At 37.8% G+C, this 18,296-nt stretch overlaps 2 protein-coding genes across 2 annotated transcripts in view; one reads left to right on the top strand and one right to left on the bottom strand.

The window, feature by feature from the left end:
- Positions 1–11,921, top strand: part of PPIP5K2 (diphosphoinositol pentakisphosphate kinase 2) — a 70,326-nt gene extending 58,405 nt beyond the window's left edge. The window contains 3 exon segments of the mRNA XM_006081185.3: positions 2,799–2,939; positions 7,844–7,969; positions 10,210–11,921. Of these exon segments, the coding sequence (XP_006081247.1) occupies positions 2,799–2,939; positions 7,844–7,969; positions 10,210–10,322 (380 nt within the window). The 3' untranslated portion in view covers positions 10,323–11,921.
- LOC102421501 (ragulator complex protein LAMTOR2) lies at positions 5,158–5,702 on the bottom strand. Its single transcript, XM_006081183.1, has one exon. It carries the CDS (start codon positions 5,677–5,679, stop codon positions 5,302–5,304), a length of 378 nt encoding a protein of 125 aa, XP_006081245.1. The 5' UTR covers positions 5,680–5,702; the 3' UTR covers positions 5,158–5,301.
- Positions 11,922–18,296: the final 6,375 nt, after the last annotated feature.

The raw sequence follows: 18,296 nt of genomic DNA, 5'->3' as shown, positions 1-18,296 counted from the left end.
TCACTTATATGTTTGCTGTTGTCAAGCAATTGATTTCTTTTGGTACCACTGCTTTTTGTTAAAATTTGGAGAACCACTAATAGGAAGAAGACTAAGGTAAACATCTGGAAAGCCAATATAATTAAATTGAGTTTTTGAGGCTGAACAGGAAAGTGTTTTGTGGCCATTATTTACCCACTGCATTGTTGCACTGCTACAGCTTTTTTACATAGAGCTTGTTCTTATGAGGCAAGAGGGAGTGTTTACTGATCATTTTTAAATAATTCAGGAGTAAGAATTTAAAAGAAAACATACAGGTTTTTAGGGTTATCCAGAATAAAGGTATTTTTATTCCTGGAACATTTTTTTCTCTTTAACTACTACTAAGTATTTCAAAAATTCAAGTCAGATCTTTCAAAAACTTGTATGAAACTAAAGGATTGAACACAAGTTTATAATCATTCTTCCCTTCTAGATCCTTTAATAGCACATGTAAATAACAATGCACTGATGCTTCTTGAAGGTGGAATAAGATCTCATCCTCAACAAGTAAAAATGTAGCCTTAAAGCTTAATGTGTTTTCCCTCCATTGTAGCTATCTAAATGCTACTTTTTGAAGAAAAAGATCCTTATTTGATACAACTTCAGCTTCTAAAGAACTGGCATGAGAACCGAAATCACAAGAAAAGGAGAGGTCACAAAAGTCTAAGAGACCTTGCAGGTTTAAGACGAACTATAGTTTTTGTGCAGAATGCTTGTGCTTATAGCCAGTATTGCAAGTTTTATATTGCAAGGAGAAATCTGTGTTTATTGAAGCTATAAAAAAAAAGTACTGTTGTTAGATTTAACAGAAACTATAATAATTTTATATTTCTTGGGCTTAGACTTTTAAAGAATATGGATATTCCACACATTGTGAGACTTAATGCATATAAAATGCCTTTCGTTCAACTCAAGAAATATTTCTTTTGGGTCTTTTTTTCCTTTTTATATTGTGTTGTCTGACGTGTCCTATGAATTGTCATTTGACTCTTTCACTTTTTATTTTTCCTAACTTTCATGTTATTTCCGTCTTAACACATATCATGGACTTACCCCTGCCTTCATCTTTAGTTCAAGGAACATGGTGAAACAAGTTATCTTCTGACAGTACTTTACCTTATTATCTGGGCCTCTGTGCTGAACACCCAAACCTCTGTAGGTGCTGGTTCGTTTCTTCTGTGGAATTTCTAGGCTTCAGTGGTATGTTTTCATAGCTTTTTAAACATGACAGCAGCGTGGCTTTTTAAATTGCTGCGCTGACCCTTTCATTGTGCATTAAAGGAAATGTTTACTGGAGATAAATGGGGGGAAATGCAGTCCAGAAGAACTTGGTTATATTGTAATTTGCCTGTTATAAAGTCTAATAGGCAAATGCAGGAAAATAGTTGTTACAGAAGACTTATAAACATTCTAAGGAAAGGATAAAAACCACGTTGTTAATTGCAAAGAAAGGGTTAGCGCTTATTTGCATGAATCTTGTACCAAAAAAAAAAAGTAATACTTGTGCAAACCTAATTTCTTTAGTGTTTAATTTAGGTGCTTTAGCTGCTCTTATGGTATTATAGTTGTTGGTTTTTTTTAAAAAAAGTATATGTACTGTCATGCTTTGGTTTGCACCTGAAAATCAGACATTCCAGTTTTGTAAATCCTTTGGTTATATTCATAGGAAGATTAAATTCTTTTTAACCAAATTTTTCCTATTCCAAATAAGAATTAAGCAGTTCTTGGGTCAATATTTTCTCCCAAAATTAAATAAATATGCCATTGTTAAAATGAGCAAATGCCTATTATAGAAGCACCGTTTTGCAGCCCATTTGAGTTTAATTTTTACTTTTTAATTGATAATATTAGACTTTATGTAAAACTTTAAGTATTAAAAATATTTTCTTTGGAAGAAAATTAATTTGTGTTTTTGAAAGAGTAGATGCAAAATGACTTGTTATTTTGTTTGCATAGGAAAGCAATTTTAAAAGCCATTCAGTTGAATATGTAGACAAGACATTTTTATAAAAGGCAAATAACCTAGATCCTATTTGTTTTAAAAGAAAACTCTATGTTTAAACACTTTTGTTTCACTGATGGTATTAACACATATCTGCATGGTTTGTTTCATGTAACTTTTGTATTTCTGTGCCATTGTTGAATGCAAACATGTATATTTTGTATTGCTTTTTATTTGACCTAACTTTATCCAGCTAGCAATTTCCAATAATAGAACTATTGTGTTAATTCATTAAAGGTAGGTGAAATATGTTCTGGAATTTTAATCTCAGCATAAATTAATGTTCTTTTGGGTTCACATTAGAGAGTATTGTTGGCCTTGGTAAGATTAGAAAAGTCTATAAAATCACTCTTGGCAAGTAATTACATACTGTTTTTCAAAAAACGTTACCTTTAGCATCCTGGCATCAGGGACACATCATGGCATCATTATGCACCTCTCAAATAGAACTGCTGTTAAAATGTAAAATACTGAAAAATTGTATTTTTTTCTCTTTTCCCTCAGGTATTTTTCTTTAAGTGTTATTTTTTAGATTTTACGAAAATATAGAATGAAATTGTGTGCATGCTGTACTATGTGATTACTTTAAAATGAAATCTGTGTCACATCTTGTTCCAGGCCTGTGTTGCATAGCATCTGGTGTCATGACTTCCGAGATCCATGTGTTTGCATGTGATGCAAAGACCTAAAATCCAGTTCTAAACAATGCTCTGCTTCCTTTTTAATGACTGATTTTTTTCAATATCCAACTTTTGTTTTTGCTTTTGTTTTCCAGGCTTTGAGTTGTATTCCATGGTGCCATCTATTTGTCCTCTAGAAACTCTTCACAATGCCCTGTCTCTAAAGCAGGTGGATGAATTTCTCGCCTCCGTTGCTTCTCCATCAAGTGAAGTTCCACAGACGGCCCCTGAGATCTGTATGAAAATTATCATTGTTATTTGATTTGGGGGATATAGTTATTATCTGAATATAAAAAGAATTATAAAAGAAACTCAAGTAGTGGTAGGGAATAGAATTTTGGAGAGAAGGGGGTGTATGGGAGCATTATTTGGATTCTTTGTCATAATATGTAATGTACCACTTTTTTTGACTCCTCTCAAAACTTTTGTACAAAAAGGAAAAAAAAAAATCTAAGGACCAGCAATAGAAGTCAACAACATAATCATAGAGTCAGGGTCTTTTTTTCACATTCCTATTGTATGTCATTTTATAATGAACTTTTAAAAAATTGTAAAGTATTCCATCTACATTAACCCATACGTGCACACATGCCCATGGTAATTACTCATATTGATCCAGAAAGAACTTTTGACTAAGAAGGAAATGACAATAACATTTTTTCAAATTATGTTATTCAGAAAATATTCTGAAAAAGTTAGTTTGTGTGTGTGATAAAAAGGGGTTTATGGCTAATTGAGTTTTGGAAACTGTGTGTTATCTCCTATAATACAGGTTTCCTTACAGAAAAACCTTAGCTATTATAACTATACCTCTTGGGAGTTACAACCCCTCTTGGAGGTATAGTTACAATAGCTAAGGTTCTTCTGTAAGGAAACATGTGTACCCAGACTTTCCAAAACTTATTTTTTGAGAAAACATATTTTGGTAATACATTTAAACATCTTGCAGTACTATTCTAAGGGATTTCATTTTAGGAAATGTTCAGGGTTACATGCTTGGGAAGATGGCTGTCTCAGCAACTTCTGTCTTCTGCTTCTCTCAGGGAAAAACCTTCAGTCCTCTAGTGTAACATTCTATAGGGGTGGACACCTTGGTTCTAGTTAGACAGCTGCTATTGTTAACGGCTGTACCATTGGGGTTAGGACCAACTACAAATTAAATGTGGGCTGTAAAATGTAGTGTGTTTCCCTAACTTCCTGTTTTTTCCTGAGAAGAAAATAATAAATCTTTATTCAAATGCAAAAAAAACAAAAATTTTTAGGTGTGAGGAGTCAGCTGCTGTTGTCATTCTCAGCTCAATGAGATCCTTCAGCACATTGGAATTTCCAGTGTCAGATGCATTAGTTTTGGGAGACAGTGCTCTGCTTAGAGTTAAGAACCTGCTAGTTCTAGTAGTATCTTAGAAAAGCTACAAACTTTCTGTGTGCACCATTTTCCTTTTTGTAAGGAGAATGCTGTAAATATGTTTCTTGGAAGAATGAAACCGGAGGTCTTGGAATGACAGCCACTTGTATATCTTGCTGTTGCTTTCCTTCCTTTCCTGGGCCACCACATGTGCTATTCGAGAGAGTTCTCTTCCCTGGGTATTCCATCCAAATGGTACCCTTGCATTTCTGCAGTAGAGTGGCCTTTCCCTTTTCCTCTACTTCTGGTAGTAGAGGTCAACTTTCAGTCATTATTGAAACAGAGAGGAATCGTGGTATGATCTAAAGTATTTCACTCTAGGTTTTGGGAAGTAGGCTTTAATTTCAAAATTTACATATGAAATGTAAGAACTTAGAGTAGGTGTCGGTGCTAATTAGAATTTAGAAGGTTTTCAAGGAATGACTTAAAGATAATAGCAGCAGTAATAATGGGTTTGTTTTGGAAAAAATTTTGGTGAAATATGTACAAAAAGGTCATTTTTGAAGGTTTATTATGTGGTGCTGTTATTTTATGATGGCTTTATATCTGTGGTTAACGAATTTAGTTCATCAGAGTGTATACTAAGGTAAATAAATGAAGAATAATAAATTCCTTTTCCAGTTCTAATAAGCTCTCCATTGTATCATGGATACAAGTTGTAGTCCAATTCATGTGGCTTTCTTAAATTTTCATGCCATTACTTACTAAAGGAACTAGGTAAGAAAGTAAATATTGTTAATGCAGTCATAGAATTGGGTGAACTTTAGAATTAATCTAGTTCATTGGTCTTCAACTATATTCCCAAGAGCTTTTGGAAGCTCCAGAGAAAGAGATGGGTACTGAATGTGTCTTTCAGGGCTGCTTCAACTAGAGTGTTTGCTTTGATCCATTTTATTTAACATTTCATTTGAAAAAAGGTTGCTGTTTAAAGGGAAACACTTAGAAAGACACTGCTAAAAAAACCAACCAATTAGTGATCAAGCAAGACTACAACCCAGGTCCTCTAAAATGTATGGGTTTCCTTATTATTATTATTATTATTATTATTATTTTCACATGACAGGAGTGAAATTTATTCTTGGAAAAAAACAAAGTCCCACCCTCCCCCCACAGTCCAGGAAGGGTATCCCAGGGGGCCTTGCCCCTCCAAAGAGTCAGCTCTCTCGTCTGGCCCCTACTTCCATCAGTGCCCATTACGATGCTGCTACTTGGGTGAGGGGCTCCTCCAGGTACTGCACCAAGGCCTGGGCCTTCGCCTTGAGCATTCCGAAGCCAACAGTCTCCTTGGCGTACATACACAGCAGAAGGTTGGCCACTCGGGTGATGGCTACACGGCCCTCCATGCAGTCCATGAGGATGAATTTGAGATTGTCTTCATTAAATGCTTGGTTCCCGTTGCGGTCGTAAGCGGCCCAGATGTTACTGGCGATGGCTGCGGTGACCCGTGCGTCAGTGTCCCCGTAGCCAGAGTAGGCCAGCAGAGATCCCTCGTTATTCAGCAGCAAGGTGCTCTGGACACCTCCAGTGTTGGCTTGGCTTAGCACCTGGGTCAGAGCCTTGGGACGCAGCATGCCTGTGATTCCTAAGCCGGGACTTTTGCCTCCTCATTATTTTTGAATATTAAAATAGGATGCCAATTATGAGAGAAGTATCTGAATCCTGTATTTTTTAGAGTAATTGCAAAATTAATATTTAGTAATCACAATATACAGGGTGGGGCAAAAATTGGTTTATAGTTGTTCCTATAGAAAAAGTACAATAATTAATAAATAATCTATATATATAAAAGCCAAGTGACCAGAACGACATGATGTGCACTGCGGCCAGCCAACCGGCCCAATCAGGGGTGCCCCCTGGCTGGCCCCACCCCTGATTGCCCCCCCCCACCCCACTCTGATCGGTGGTGGGGCCAGCCGGCCAACCTCCCTCGGCCCCTCCTTCCTGCTGGCCCAGCCTGATCAGCCCCCATTGAGGCAGGCAGGCCGGACCCCACCTGTGCACGAATTCGTGCACCGGGCCTCTAGTAATCTATAATAAACTACATGTTTCATGTACTCACAACTGTAAACCTATTTTGCCCCACCCTGTATTTATATTATTTATACTTAATTCCCTAATTTGTCAAGGAAGTAGCATCATAATATAGAACTACTAGTATATTGATTTTGTGGTGTTACAAGGAAAAAAAATTAATCTTCTGTCATTACAAAACTTTTTTTCCTCACCTAGGACAAAATTACTTTTGTGGTAACTAGCTGGTTTATAATGGGGCACTGACAGTATAAGATTGAGGGAAAAGGTGTGGGAATACCAACTGGATAAGTTAGAGCTGGAAGTTAACACAATAGGATGAAAAATGCAAGCAGAGTCCGTCCAGCATGGCTCAGTGGTTGAGTGTCAACCTGTGAACCAGGAGGTCATGGTTTGATTCCCAGTCAGGACATGCCTGGGTTGTGGGCTCGATCTCCAGTAGGGGCATGTAGGAGGCAGCAGTTTTATGTTTCTATCTCTCCCTTTCCCTTCCTCTCTGAAATATAAATATATATATATATTTTTTTTATTTTTATTTTTTTTTAATGCAAGCAGAAAAGAGCTAAGCAACAGTATGGTGCTTTATAGGGTGTTTTAGGGACTTTTTGGTCAGTCACTTGTATGTTATTTCGTTAGTGACTACTTTAGCTTCTGCCAGTGGATTTTTATATTCCTTCAGTGTAAGTATCAACCACCTAAGGCACATTAGCCATAATTGGCCCAGATACTGATTTTTCAGAGATACACTGTTTATTGCTATCAAGTAACTCCCCCAAAATTTTAAAAAAGGCAAATTTTTGTTGTTCAATTTCAGTTTACATTTACTATTATTTTGTATTAGTTTTAGGTGTACGAGGTAGTGGTTAGACAATCATATACTTTACAGTGTTCCCCTGATATTTCCAATACCCACCACCATACATAGTTAGAAGCGAGTCTTTTTTTTTTTTTAATGTATTTCCTCACCTCCCTTTGTTTACAAACTCACAAGTTCATACCAATAGCTAGCTCCCCAACTCCACTTGTTCTTCCCCAGAGGACTCCATACTTAAGAATAACCTCTACTTTTCCTTTTCATACCTCTCAATCTTCCCACCTTGATTAGAAAAAAAAAAAAAAATCTGTACAATTCCCTTGCATGAAGATACATCTTTGCTGGGTAACATAGGAAGACAATATGGTTTATTTAATTACTTGTAATCTAGTTAGTTTATTCTTAAATAGGATAGTAGTTTAAAGATGTTTATAGATGAATCTATTGTGTTTATTTATTTCTGAATCTCTACTTGATGTTTTTGAGAGAAAAACAGCTTGGGACTCTTTGTCTTCTGTTACCCGCCAATAAAACTATTCTATCAGCTGTCATCCCTTAAGAATCTGAGTTTCTATTAGGGCAGGATAAAATTGTCTATTGCTCTATTCTTATTGGCATTCCTTGGAGAATACGGTCAAATGCTTATTGTTTACAATATAAACAGAACATGTTTTTGACTAAGAGTATGAGAGAAGGTCCTACAGGAAAGATGGATTTGCTGAATTTACTCTGAAAACCGTGTCTTTTCGGTTTTCCCCTATTATTTGTGTGTGTGTGTGTATATATATATGTCTGTGAAACATGTCATAAGAAATTTTCTAAAATGTAAAGTTAAAATTGACAGAAAATTATTGAATTACCACTATTTTTTGTTTATTTGTTTTTTTCAGCCTCCACAGCTTCACGTTTAAGTCCAGTAATGAGAAGAAAAATACCTTTAAATACATATACACCTGCAAAGATCCTCCCAACACCACCAACTACCTTAAAGAGTTCTAAAGCAAGCAGCAAACCAGGTTAGGCGTATGTGTAAATTTATAAATCCTGTATAGCAACTAGCTAGCTTTTTAATTTTAAGTGGGATCATTACACTCTAAGAAGTTAATTGATCCTAACAGTTAAGAATCTTGCTGTAGCTCTGGTCGGTGTGGCTCAGTTGATTGGGCATTGTACTATGCACCAAAAGGATGCTGGTTCAATTCCAGGTCTGGGCACATCACTGGTAGGGGCCATGCTGGAGGCAGCTGATCAATGTTTTGCTCTCACATCAATGTTTCTCTCCGTCTCCCTTCCTTTCTTTCTAAAAATAAATTAAAATATATATATTTTTTAAATCTTACTGTAGCCTCTTGATATACATGTATTTTTTCTCTGTTGTCTTCTCCTTCCCCCACATCTGTTAATAAAATATATTCTAGCCTGACGGTTTGGCTCAGTGGATAGAGCGTCAGCCTGTGGACTGAAAGGTCTCAGGTTCGATTCCGGTCAAGGGCATGTTCCTGGGTTGCAGGCACATCCCCAGTAGGGGGTGTGCAGGAGGCAGCTGATTGATGTTTCTCTCTCATCGATGTTTCTAGCTCTCTATCCCTCTCCCTTCCTCTCTGCAAAAAATCAATAAAATATAAAAAAAAAAATTAAATAAATAAATAAAATATATTCTATACGCATACATTTTTCCAAACTAATTTATGGACTGTCTTCCTTTGGTTTTCTGTTAAGCTTAGGCATCATTTTATATGAAAGGGTGTTTTAGGAGGAGGTGGAGGGGGGCAGTTAATAACCCTTGTTATTGTTCACTTTTACCTGTTATTTTCATTCTACTGTCAAACCCATCTACTAAATTTTTATTTCAGATATTCTTTAATTTTAGACATTTTTTTATTCTTTATAGTTTTTCTTCAGAGATTTTCTATATTTTTTTCATTATAAGCATATTTTCCTTTGTTCTTAAACATAGTTAAAATAGTTGCTTTCAAATTCTTGTCTGTTAATGTGCTGACCTCAGAATTAGTCTCTATGAATTTACCCATTGTCAAGGAGGAAGATGTTTTCCTGTTTTTTTCATACATTGAATAATCTTGGACATTATGAATGATATATTAGAGAAATTTTGGACTCTATTATTTCTGTTATGTTCCTCCAAAGAGTAGTGGGTTTTGGTTTTTCTAAAGCGAAGAGTTAACTTTGACCTCAAGTTGCAAAACTCTGCCCCTGGAAGTGGCTGACAGCTCCACTGTCACTCACTTTTTTAGGCCTTCGCTGGGATTTCTGGAGCTTGCTCTTCTCATGCCATAGATTTAATCAGTTCATACAAAGAATTGGAGGCTCTTTGACTTTCCAGCAGCTATAGTTTCCCAGTACTCGTCTTCTGGTTCTTTATGCTAGTAAGCCAGGGTTTTATGTTGGAGTGTTAGCCATTTTACATGGTGCACACTGGATCCTGTCCTTTGGCCAAAAGCTTTTAAAAAAGGGGTTGGGAGTTAGGGGTGGGTTTGGGGGAGATAACCATCTCACGATGTTCACTTCTTTCAAGTGTTGATTTTTTTCCAGTATGTGCCTGCCTTTGTTCACTCTTCAGTGTCTTCAGGTAGTTGTTTTCATACTTTATTCAGAGTTAATACTTGTTACGTGCAGGAAGATTGGTCTGACATGAGCTTACCCATTTATATAGAAGTGCAACTCAGCTTAGAATTGCTTTTTGATAACTCATTAGAGTATGATGTTGGTTTGCATGTAGAAGGATGAGTCCTAAGCCAATAAATTTTCTAGTTTTCTAGCCTTTTAGCTTTTTAAATAGGGACGAGATAAGAGATATAGGAGAAAGTAGATGTTTATAGGGTAAATGATGAATTCAGTTTTAAATACGTTAAGTTTATGTTTCCTGTTAGATATCTATATAGAGATTTCTAGTAGGATATATAGATCTTAAGGTAAGGGGAAAGGCCTGGGCCAGAATTATGTATTTGAGTGTTGTAAGCACAATAGACGGCAGTTAAAAATGATGAAATAAATTAGTTTCCCAGGAAGAATGTAGAGTGAAAAGAAGAATGTGTTTGTTGAATGCAGCCCATTGACATTACTTTTCTGTATTAGTGTTGAATTCTAAAAAGTTAAAAATGCTCTATTAAATGTTTGCAATGTTTCATTTACATTATAATTACAACATAAAGTGTATTATTTTGTCACTTATCAATCTTATTTAAACTTTGATTGCTTGTGAAAATTTAAGCAATAGTTTTTTTCTTTTTTTGTTTAGCTACCAGCGGACCTTCTAGTGCAGTTGTTCCTAATACCTCAACCCGAAAAAAGATTATAAGTAGCAAAACAGAAGTGCATGAACACAAAAAAACCACTGGGAAGAAGAAGTAAAATCTTCTTAGCCGGAGCTAGAAATCCTTATACTTACAAAAATCACCTGTTCATTAGAAAAAAACGTGATAAGCTTTGGCTAAAAACTGTCAAAGCAAGTAATTTATGTTTCTTCTTATACATCTCTGTATTCATTTAAAAATACGTTAAATCTAGAGAATTCTCTGTATAGTTTCAGGTAAGAAACCTTTGCCATGATCTGGAAATGTTTAAAACCATGTTTATTTGCATTTTATGAGTAGCAAAACTTATGGTGATAGAGATCTGTCATTCTGAATATGATGTTTACTGTATGCCTGTGGGAAGAAAAGGAACATGAACGCCCAGCTGGCCTGTACCAGTGTGGCTCCAGTAATGCTGTTTAATGAAGAATCTGTGAAGTGGCCTCTGTACTCACTTTCAGTATCATGGATTGCATCTCGGCTCTAAAACCTGTAGCTTGGGTTGAAATTTGATGGGCAGGCTTACATATTTGAGGCTTTAAATAAGTACATTTCCAAAGAGATATTGACCATTTAGATTACAAACTTTTCCCCCAGTTGTTACAATTACATATATGCTGCAATATTTAATAACTGGAGTTATAGGATATGGGTTATTTTTTTCAATATGTGCTTTGAAATTTTTTTATTGTGTGTTATTTAAAATATTACAGATACAGCTGGGATATCTACACCTTTATGTGCATAAATTTGTATATTAATTTGTAGAAAATATTTTCTTTATATATTTTCTTACCATAAGGTGCTTTTGTTCATCAGGAAAATTTTGTTCCACAAATTGGCAAGAAAGTCATCCTTAGAGTTACTTTTTAAGAGAGATAAGTGACAAGTTTATAAATGTAACATTTATTTTCAGTTCTTTTTAGATCTAAGGAACTCAGTTCAGAAATAGAAATCATCAATGTGAGAAGACTATCTGAATTCTGTAGTTAGTACAGACTATACATAGCACCTACTTTTACTCCATCCTTTTCTCTAGTGTATCAATTGATTTCACTAAGAAAGCTTAAAGATTGAGGATTTGAAATAAATGCTTTTTTTCAAGTGATTAGATTTTAAAGGGAAATTAAGATGTGTTGTGATTTCATCTATGATGGGAAGAAAATATTATCCTTGGTGCTTTATTTCCTCTGCACAAAGAATTAATTATATGCCACTTATAATGACTTAAACTGAAAACCAAACAATACATCCTGGTAAGAATTCCATGCATTGTCAGTCAGGTAACTTAAACTGCTAAAGCATTAGCTTGAAATTTATAGTTAAAAAAATTATTGAATTCTCATATGAATACAGCTATTAGAGTTCTTCAAAAGAGACTCTACTAACCTTAAATCATCATATATGAACTGACTTTTAGAAAATAATCATATTACGTGTTTTAAAAGGTACCAGATGTGAAATCACAAATATATACAATTATGTAAGTTCATATACTTCACATGAATGTAAATGTATTATACAGAGACATGCCTTGTAAACAGTTGAATGTATCTAAGCTTTTTGTATGTGAAAATGTGGTTAATGTGCTCATAGTGGGAGTTAGGAACCTACTTTTATTTTTTAAGTGAATTAAAATATTTTATTTCCAGAATCAGTGACTTAAGTGGCAAATTATTATTTGTTTCTACATCCACCCATCCTCCTCCCCCTGTAATCACCACACTGTTGTCCTGCCTATGAGTTCTTTCTCTTTTTTTTTCTTTTTTGTTCAACAATAACCCCCACCCACACCCCGCACCAGAGCTGTTTGCTGTCTATCTATGAGTCTGTTTCTGTTTTGCTTATTAGTCCAGTTTATTCATTAAATTCCATATATGAATGAAATTCTATGCTACTTTCACTTCAGTGTGATAGGGCCAATCTGTGTGGCCGTCTGTCTACTTCTGAATGAGTAACATTCTCCAGGAGAATGTTGGTTGTGGAGATGGTACTGGGGCCATGTTCCCCCAAAGCTTCAGCACTCTTGGTATTTGGAACCAGATCATTCTTCATTGTGGGAGGACGTCCTGCACGTTGTGAATGTTGGGCAGTATCCCTGTGCTAAGCTGCAAGGATTGAGGTCATCAGTTAAGACAGTGAGCCAGAATGAAAACAGTAAGTCTTTATTCACTTACTGTGATAATCTCAGCAAGAGGCCAAAAAGAAATGTAGTGCTGGCTCCTTGTGCCATTTTCTGTCATGGAATGGCACTAGGCAAGGTCAGTCAAATGGCATGTGGTGCAGGTGGAGGGAATTGTCTCACTGCTGACGAGCACTGAACAAAAGGTTCCTGCCATTTTATGAACCCAGGAGACGGGGCAGGAGGAGGGGGACGGGTTAGGAGTGGGAAAAACTGAGTTTGAGTGGAATCTCAGTGAAGACAGCTAAAATGTGTCTCAGTCAAGGTCCCCTGATAAGGAGGCCTTTGGAGTTGCCTGGGCTAGGAACACATGCTGGCTCAAGGGGGCCTGACTGCTTGACTACAACTCTCTTGGAAGACTGGGTAGAACAGCTTTATTCTATGAAGCCTGCCAGGCCAACACCTTTGTAACTGCCTATGGTAAGGCCTGAAAGATCACTCATAGGATTTTGGTCTGGAGTCAGTCTCATTCTACATCTCAGCTGCAAAACCTGTAGTGTGGGTTGATATTTGATGGTTTATGTGTCAGTAGCATCACCCTAAACTGTGAGAATCAAAAATGTCCCAGACATTACATTATGTCTCCTGGGGGGCAGAATCACACCCAGTTAAGAACCACTGCCCTAAAGCACAAGATTGTGTGAAGAAAGGATGGATATATGCCCCAAGTTAGGGTTCAGATAGAAAGGGTGAGAGAGATGGATAACATGAATAATCAACAATGTATACCATACATATTTTATCTATGTTTGCTACAGTTATCTCTTCCACTAGTGGTTTTCTTTTTTTTTTTTTTAAATATATTTTATTGATTTTTTACAGAGAGGAAGGGAGAGAGAGATAGAGAGTTAGAAACATCGATGAGAGAGGAACATCGACCAGCTGCCTCCTGCACATCTCCTACTGGGGATGTGCCCACAACCCAGGTACATGCCCTTGACCGGAATCGAACCTGGGACCTTTCAGTCCGCAGGCCGACGCTCTATCCACTGAGCCAAACCGGTTTCGGCCCCACTAGTGGTTTTCTTAACTATAATTTTGAATTACATTTTAATTTTTTAGATGCTATTGACTCCTTACTAATTGAGCAATGTCCGATTAGTATACTTAATGCTTTCTTCTGCCTTTCCTCTATTGTAGTTTTATTTGTATTATTTCTTTGGTTATTCTTATGTTTAACTTTGTACCTATAAATATGTTTATACCTTTACTAGAGGCCCGGTGCACAAAATTTGTTCACTCAGGGTTAGGGGGTCCCTCAGCCCGGCCTGTGCCCTCTCGCAGTCTGGGGCCCCTTGGGGGTGACCACTTGCTGGCTTAGGCCTGCTCCCCGGGGAATTGGGCCTAAGCTGGCAATCAGACATCCCTCTGGCAGCCCAGCAGCCCTCGGGGGATGTCCATTTGCCAGCGGGAAGCAGACCTAAGCTGAAGTCAGACATCCTTAGCGCTGCTGAGGAGGCAGGAGAGGCTCCCACCACCACCGCTGTACTGGCAGCCATCAGCCTGGCTTGTGGCTGAGCAGAGCTGCCCCCTGTGAGAGTGCACTGACCACCAGAGGGCAGCTCCTGCATTGAGCATCTGCCCCCTGGTGGTCAGTATGTGTCATAGTGACCAGTCATTTTCAGTCTTTCTGCTGTTAGGGTGAGTTTGCATATTACCCTTTTACTATATAGGATAGAGGCCTGGTGCACGGGTGGGGGCCGGCTGATTTGCCCTGAAGGGTGTCCCGGATCAGGGTGGGGGTCCCACTGGAGTGCCTGGCCAGCCTGGGTGAGTGGCTGATGGCTGTTTGCAGCTGGTCACACCCCCTTCAGGGTGGGGGTCCCCACTGGGGTGCCTGGCCAGCCTGGATGACTGGCTGATGGCTGTTTGCAGCTGGTCACACCCCCTTCAGGGTGGGGGTCCCCCCTGGGGTGCTTGGCCAGTCTGGGTGAGGGGCTGAGGGCCGTTTTCAGGCTGGCGGGTGACTGAAGCTCCCAGCCTCTTTTCTTTTCTTATTCTGGGATTTATTTGCCTTCTATAGCTGTCACTGGAGCTGAGAGCCGGCTCCAGCTCTGAGGCCCGGCTCCAGCTCTGAGGCCTTGGCTGGCTGAAAGCAGGTATCTGGGTTTGTTTAGCTTCTATAAATTGAAACTCTGTTACCATCACTGGTGTTCTCAGCTCTGAGCCCACTGCAGCTGAAAGCAGGTACCTGGGGTTTTTTAGCTTCTATAATTGCAACATTGTTGCTTCCAGAGCTCAGAGCTGGGCCGCGGCAGGCGGGGAACCTTGGCTTCCTCCATTGCCGGGGCAACCAAGCCTCATGTTCGCTTCAGCTGTGTGGCTGCCGGCCGCCATCTTTGTTGGCAGTTAATTTGCATATCCTGCTGATTAGCCAATGGGAAGCATAGTGGAGGTATGGTTAATTACCATGTTTGTCTATTATTAGATAGGATTATGTGCTTAGCCATTTAAATGCTATATTTTGAATCCCTGCTTAATCGAGATGAAAAAAATTCCACTTTATCTCCTCTTTGCCTTCTCCTAATTTATTTCTGGGATGGCTTTATTTTTTCTTTTCCTTTTCTTTTCTGAACTCTGTTCATATTTCATTTCCTATGGTTGTTTTGCCATGGTAGTTCTGATCACCTATATCTGTCTCTGTATGAACTATTTGTTTCCTTAAGTTCTTTGAGTTATGACAGTATATTTGGTCACATATTTCATGTGCTCAGTGGACTCATTTTTTTTCTTTTGAATGGTTTTAGCTGCTATTGTTTCTCCTGTTTCTTTCCTCCTTTTCTTGGAGTGTTTTTGTATGAATGCTATGCAGTTTCATTCTCCATTATTACTTATCTGTAAATGAGGCAAGTTTCCTTCTGGCTCACCTATTGATATAAACATATATGATGGGTAGGTCAGCACTTTGGGCTAACGGTTCTTTCAGAGTTATAGTGAGCTGCCTGTGATGGGATTGTGGGTCTGAGGGAACTGTTTTAGCCTTTTATTCTCTCACCTTTGGAGTCTTTTCTCCCCTCCCTCTCCTCTCCAGGCTGCTGCTTATGTGTCTGCATTTGCTCCTTTGGCTTGGCCTCTCCTGCTCCTCCCTTAGTACCAGGCAGTATCCAGAAAGCCCCCTACTGCTGGCACTCGCCCATCTCCATTATTTCAGGCAAAGAATTGGTTTGCCCCTCAGATTATGCCATTGATTTTAGAGTCTTGTTCTAATGACTGAGATCTGAAACTAAACATTCTCTTCAGGCATCTTCCTGTCTGACCTTTCCTCCCTTTGTTACCTCTTTCTCATATGTGGTGGTTAAGGTTACAAGTGTCTTCTAATTTTGTTGAAGACAATATATATTGGTTTTATATATGGGGTTAATTTTTGTTGGGAAGTGATTTCTCCTTTGTTTTTAAACGGCATTACATCTTTTGTTACTGTAACAAGAAGAAAAAGGAGGAAGAGGAAAAGGAGAAGCCCATGTCTTTCCATTACAGTTATATTTTTTAAAAGAAGTTAATAATGCCAGTCCTGCCTATAGTAACATGTTGTCAGAATCAAATAGAATTTGGAAACTAAGAAGAACATATTTGAAGCATTTTGTGTATTCTTTTGTTTTAATAGAGTTGTATGTAGTTCAAGTATCAACCAGACCTCTGTTTTCGGTGGTATTTCAACATTTTTGCAGTCAAGGATGTTCTAGACAACTCTCAATACTCTTAAGGTTGCTCTTGTTGTCACAGGAACAGCCTGCCTAGTAACAATTGGGCAAACAAACAAAATACCCCAAGGTTACTGGCATCTTTCCCTTTTAAAGAATCTTTAAAATGAAACAATACGGTAATTTGTAAAGAAGAGTTTTAAGAAAACACAACATATTTAACCAAGTAAAATCAGGTCTGCACACCCACCCATCCACCTCATTGTGTGCGGTGTGAATGACACAGTTGTGTGGTAATGGCTGTACAGTTTAGACACCCATTTTAAAGAACTGATAAGGATGGATCTCCATGAGGAAAGAAGGCTATTTCTTTAGCATTCTATATAAGGTGCTTTAAGAGTACTTGATATATGGAAGGATGTGTTTTTTTTTAAAAGAAAGTAACAATGTGCCTTCTGAAAGTGGTTTTGCTACTTTAAAAAAAACAACAACACAGATTTTTCTCAAGCTAGTCAATGCCACTAGCAGTGATAAAGATGGATGGAAGGGTGGGTGGGTGGATGGATGGATGGATGGATAAAAGAGAAAAGAGAAAGTGAAGGAGAGGTGAGACAGAATAAAGAACACAGGCTCTACTATTATTAAAAAAAAAAAACATAATTGCTGATGTGAAGGAATTGGAAGCCAAATAATTAAAGAATGCCTCTTTCACTACACATAGGAATGCTAATTTGTCCTATAATGCCTGGCTCAAAATTGATGACAATAAAATGAGACCTGGGAGTCTCATTATAATCTACCACAATTTTGTATAACTGACTCTTCATTGGTTATTTAGGAACATGTTTGACAGTCTCATATTCCATACCTCCTCCCAGTGGGAAAAGCCACAAAGAGAGAATAAACCACACAATAGTCCTCATATTGGAAGGGAACAGAGTCTGCTCTGCCAGGAGAAATGTAATCAACTTTTTAAAGATGAATATAGAATAATGTCTAATAAATAGACCGCTCAAGGGAAACATGGAGTCATTTCAGAAGCCCTATAAGAAATAGTAACCCTGACCGGTTTGGCTCAGTGGATAGAGTGTCGGCCTGCAGACTGAAGGGTCCCAGGTTTGATTCCGGTCAAGGGCATGTACCTTGGTTGCGGGCACATCCCCAGTGGGAGATGTGCAGGAGGCAGCTGATCGATGTTTCTCTCTCATTGATGTTTCTAACTCTCTATCTCTCTCCCTTCCTCTCTGTGAAAATTCAATAAAATATATTTTAAAAAAAAACAACCGGTAAATATCCAGCTTGGAATCACGTGACTAAGATGCCACCACATGCTCATTAACAGCCTGGGCAAGACCATAGAGCACTGCACAGGTGGATGCTTTAATTCCATCTTTGGCAATGAGATGTGTGCATGTAATAACATATATTGAGCTTTCTGGTTATAATGGTTTTCTCTACACTTTTCAAAGCCTCTTCAGGAAAGACCAAGGCCATTGCTATAACAGGTATGTGTAAGGGTCCAAGAAAAAGGAAACCTGAGTTTGAATCTCAGTTCTGCTACTGGGAGACTGCACTGCTCCAGACTTTGGTAGGCCCCAGTTCCCTTACCTCTGCCATCTACAGGCCACTTCATTCCAAAACCTGTCTGAACTTGTGTTTCCTTCTCTTCCTCAGAATTCTAGATCCTTAACCATTCCTTCTATCACCAGCTCCTTCCTTCGTCATAGGTAAGTATTTTTTGAACACTAATTAGGTAGATAGCATAACTAACAAAAGAGTTAGTGGACTGATTCCCATTACTACTCCCTCTTGCTCCCCAGAGGAACTTTTGAGGAATTTACAGTTAATACAATTAATGCTACAATATTTATTATAATAATTTTGAGAATTATCAATCTGAGAATATGTAATGGCCTCTTTCTGTTACCCAGAATGCATTTAGTTCTGCATATTAGTTGATATTGTAAATGCCAGCTATTTTTCATATTAGTCTAAATAAATGAAATATTATAAAAATGCTTTTACAACAAAAAATATATACTCAATATCAGTCTGGGTAGTTTAGTCTGATAGATTTGAGTAAAAGCAGTTGACTGTGGGGACATTTTTGTGTGTATAGAATATGATTCATATTCCTACTACATGTGCATTAATACCCTTGTCTGATTGGCTGTTTAAACTGATATCTATAAAATTAATTTGTAAAATT

Source organism: Myotis lucifugus, unplaced genomic scaffold (genome assembly GCF_000147115.1).
Source record: "Myotis lucifugus unplaced genomic scaffold, Myoluc2.0 scaffold_0, whole genome shotgun sequence".
In the NCBI taxonomy this organism is placed as follows: Eukaryota; Metazoa; Chordata; class Mammalia; order Chiroptera; family Vespertilionidae; genus Myotis; species Myotis lucifugus.
The sequence above is the reverse complement of the archived record's forward strand: the minus strand, read 5'-3'. Positions and strand labels throughout refer to the sequence as shown.

Coding starts and splice junctions, on each gene's coding strand:
- LOC102421501 (XM_006081183.1), bottom strand. CDS start 5,679: ATGCTGCGTCCCAAGGCTCTGACCCAGGTGCTAAGCCAAGCCAACACT.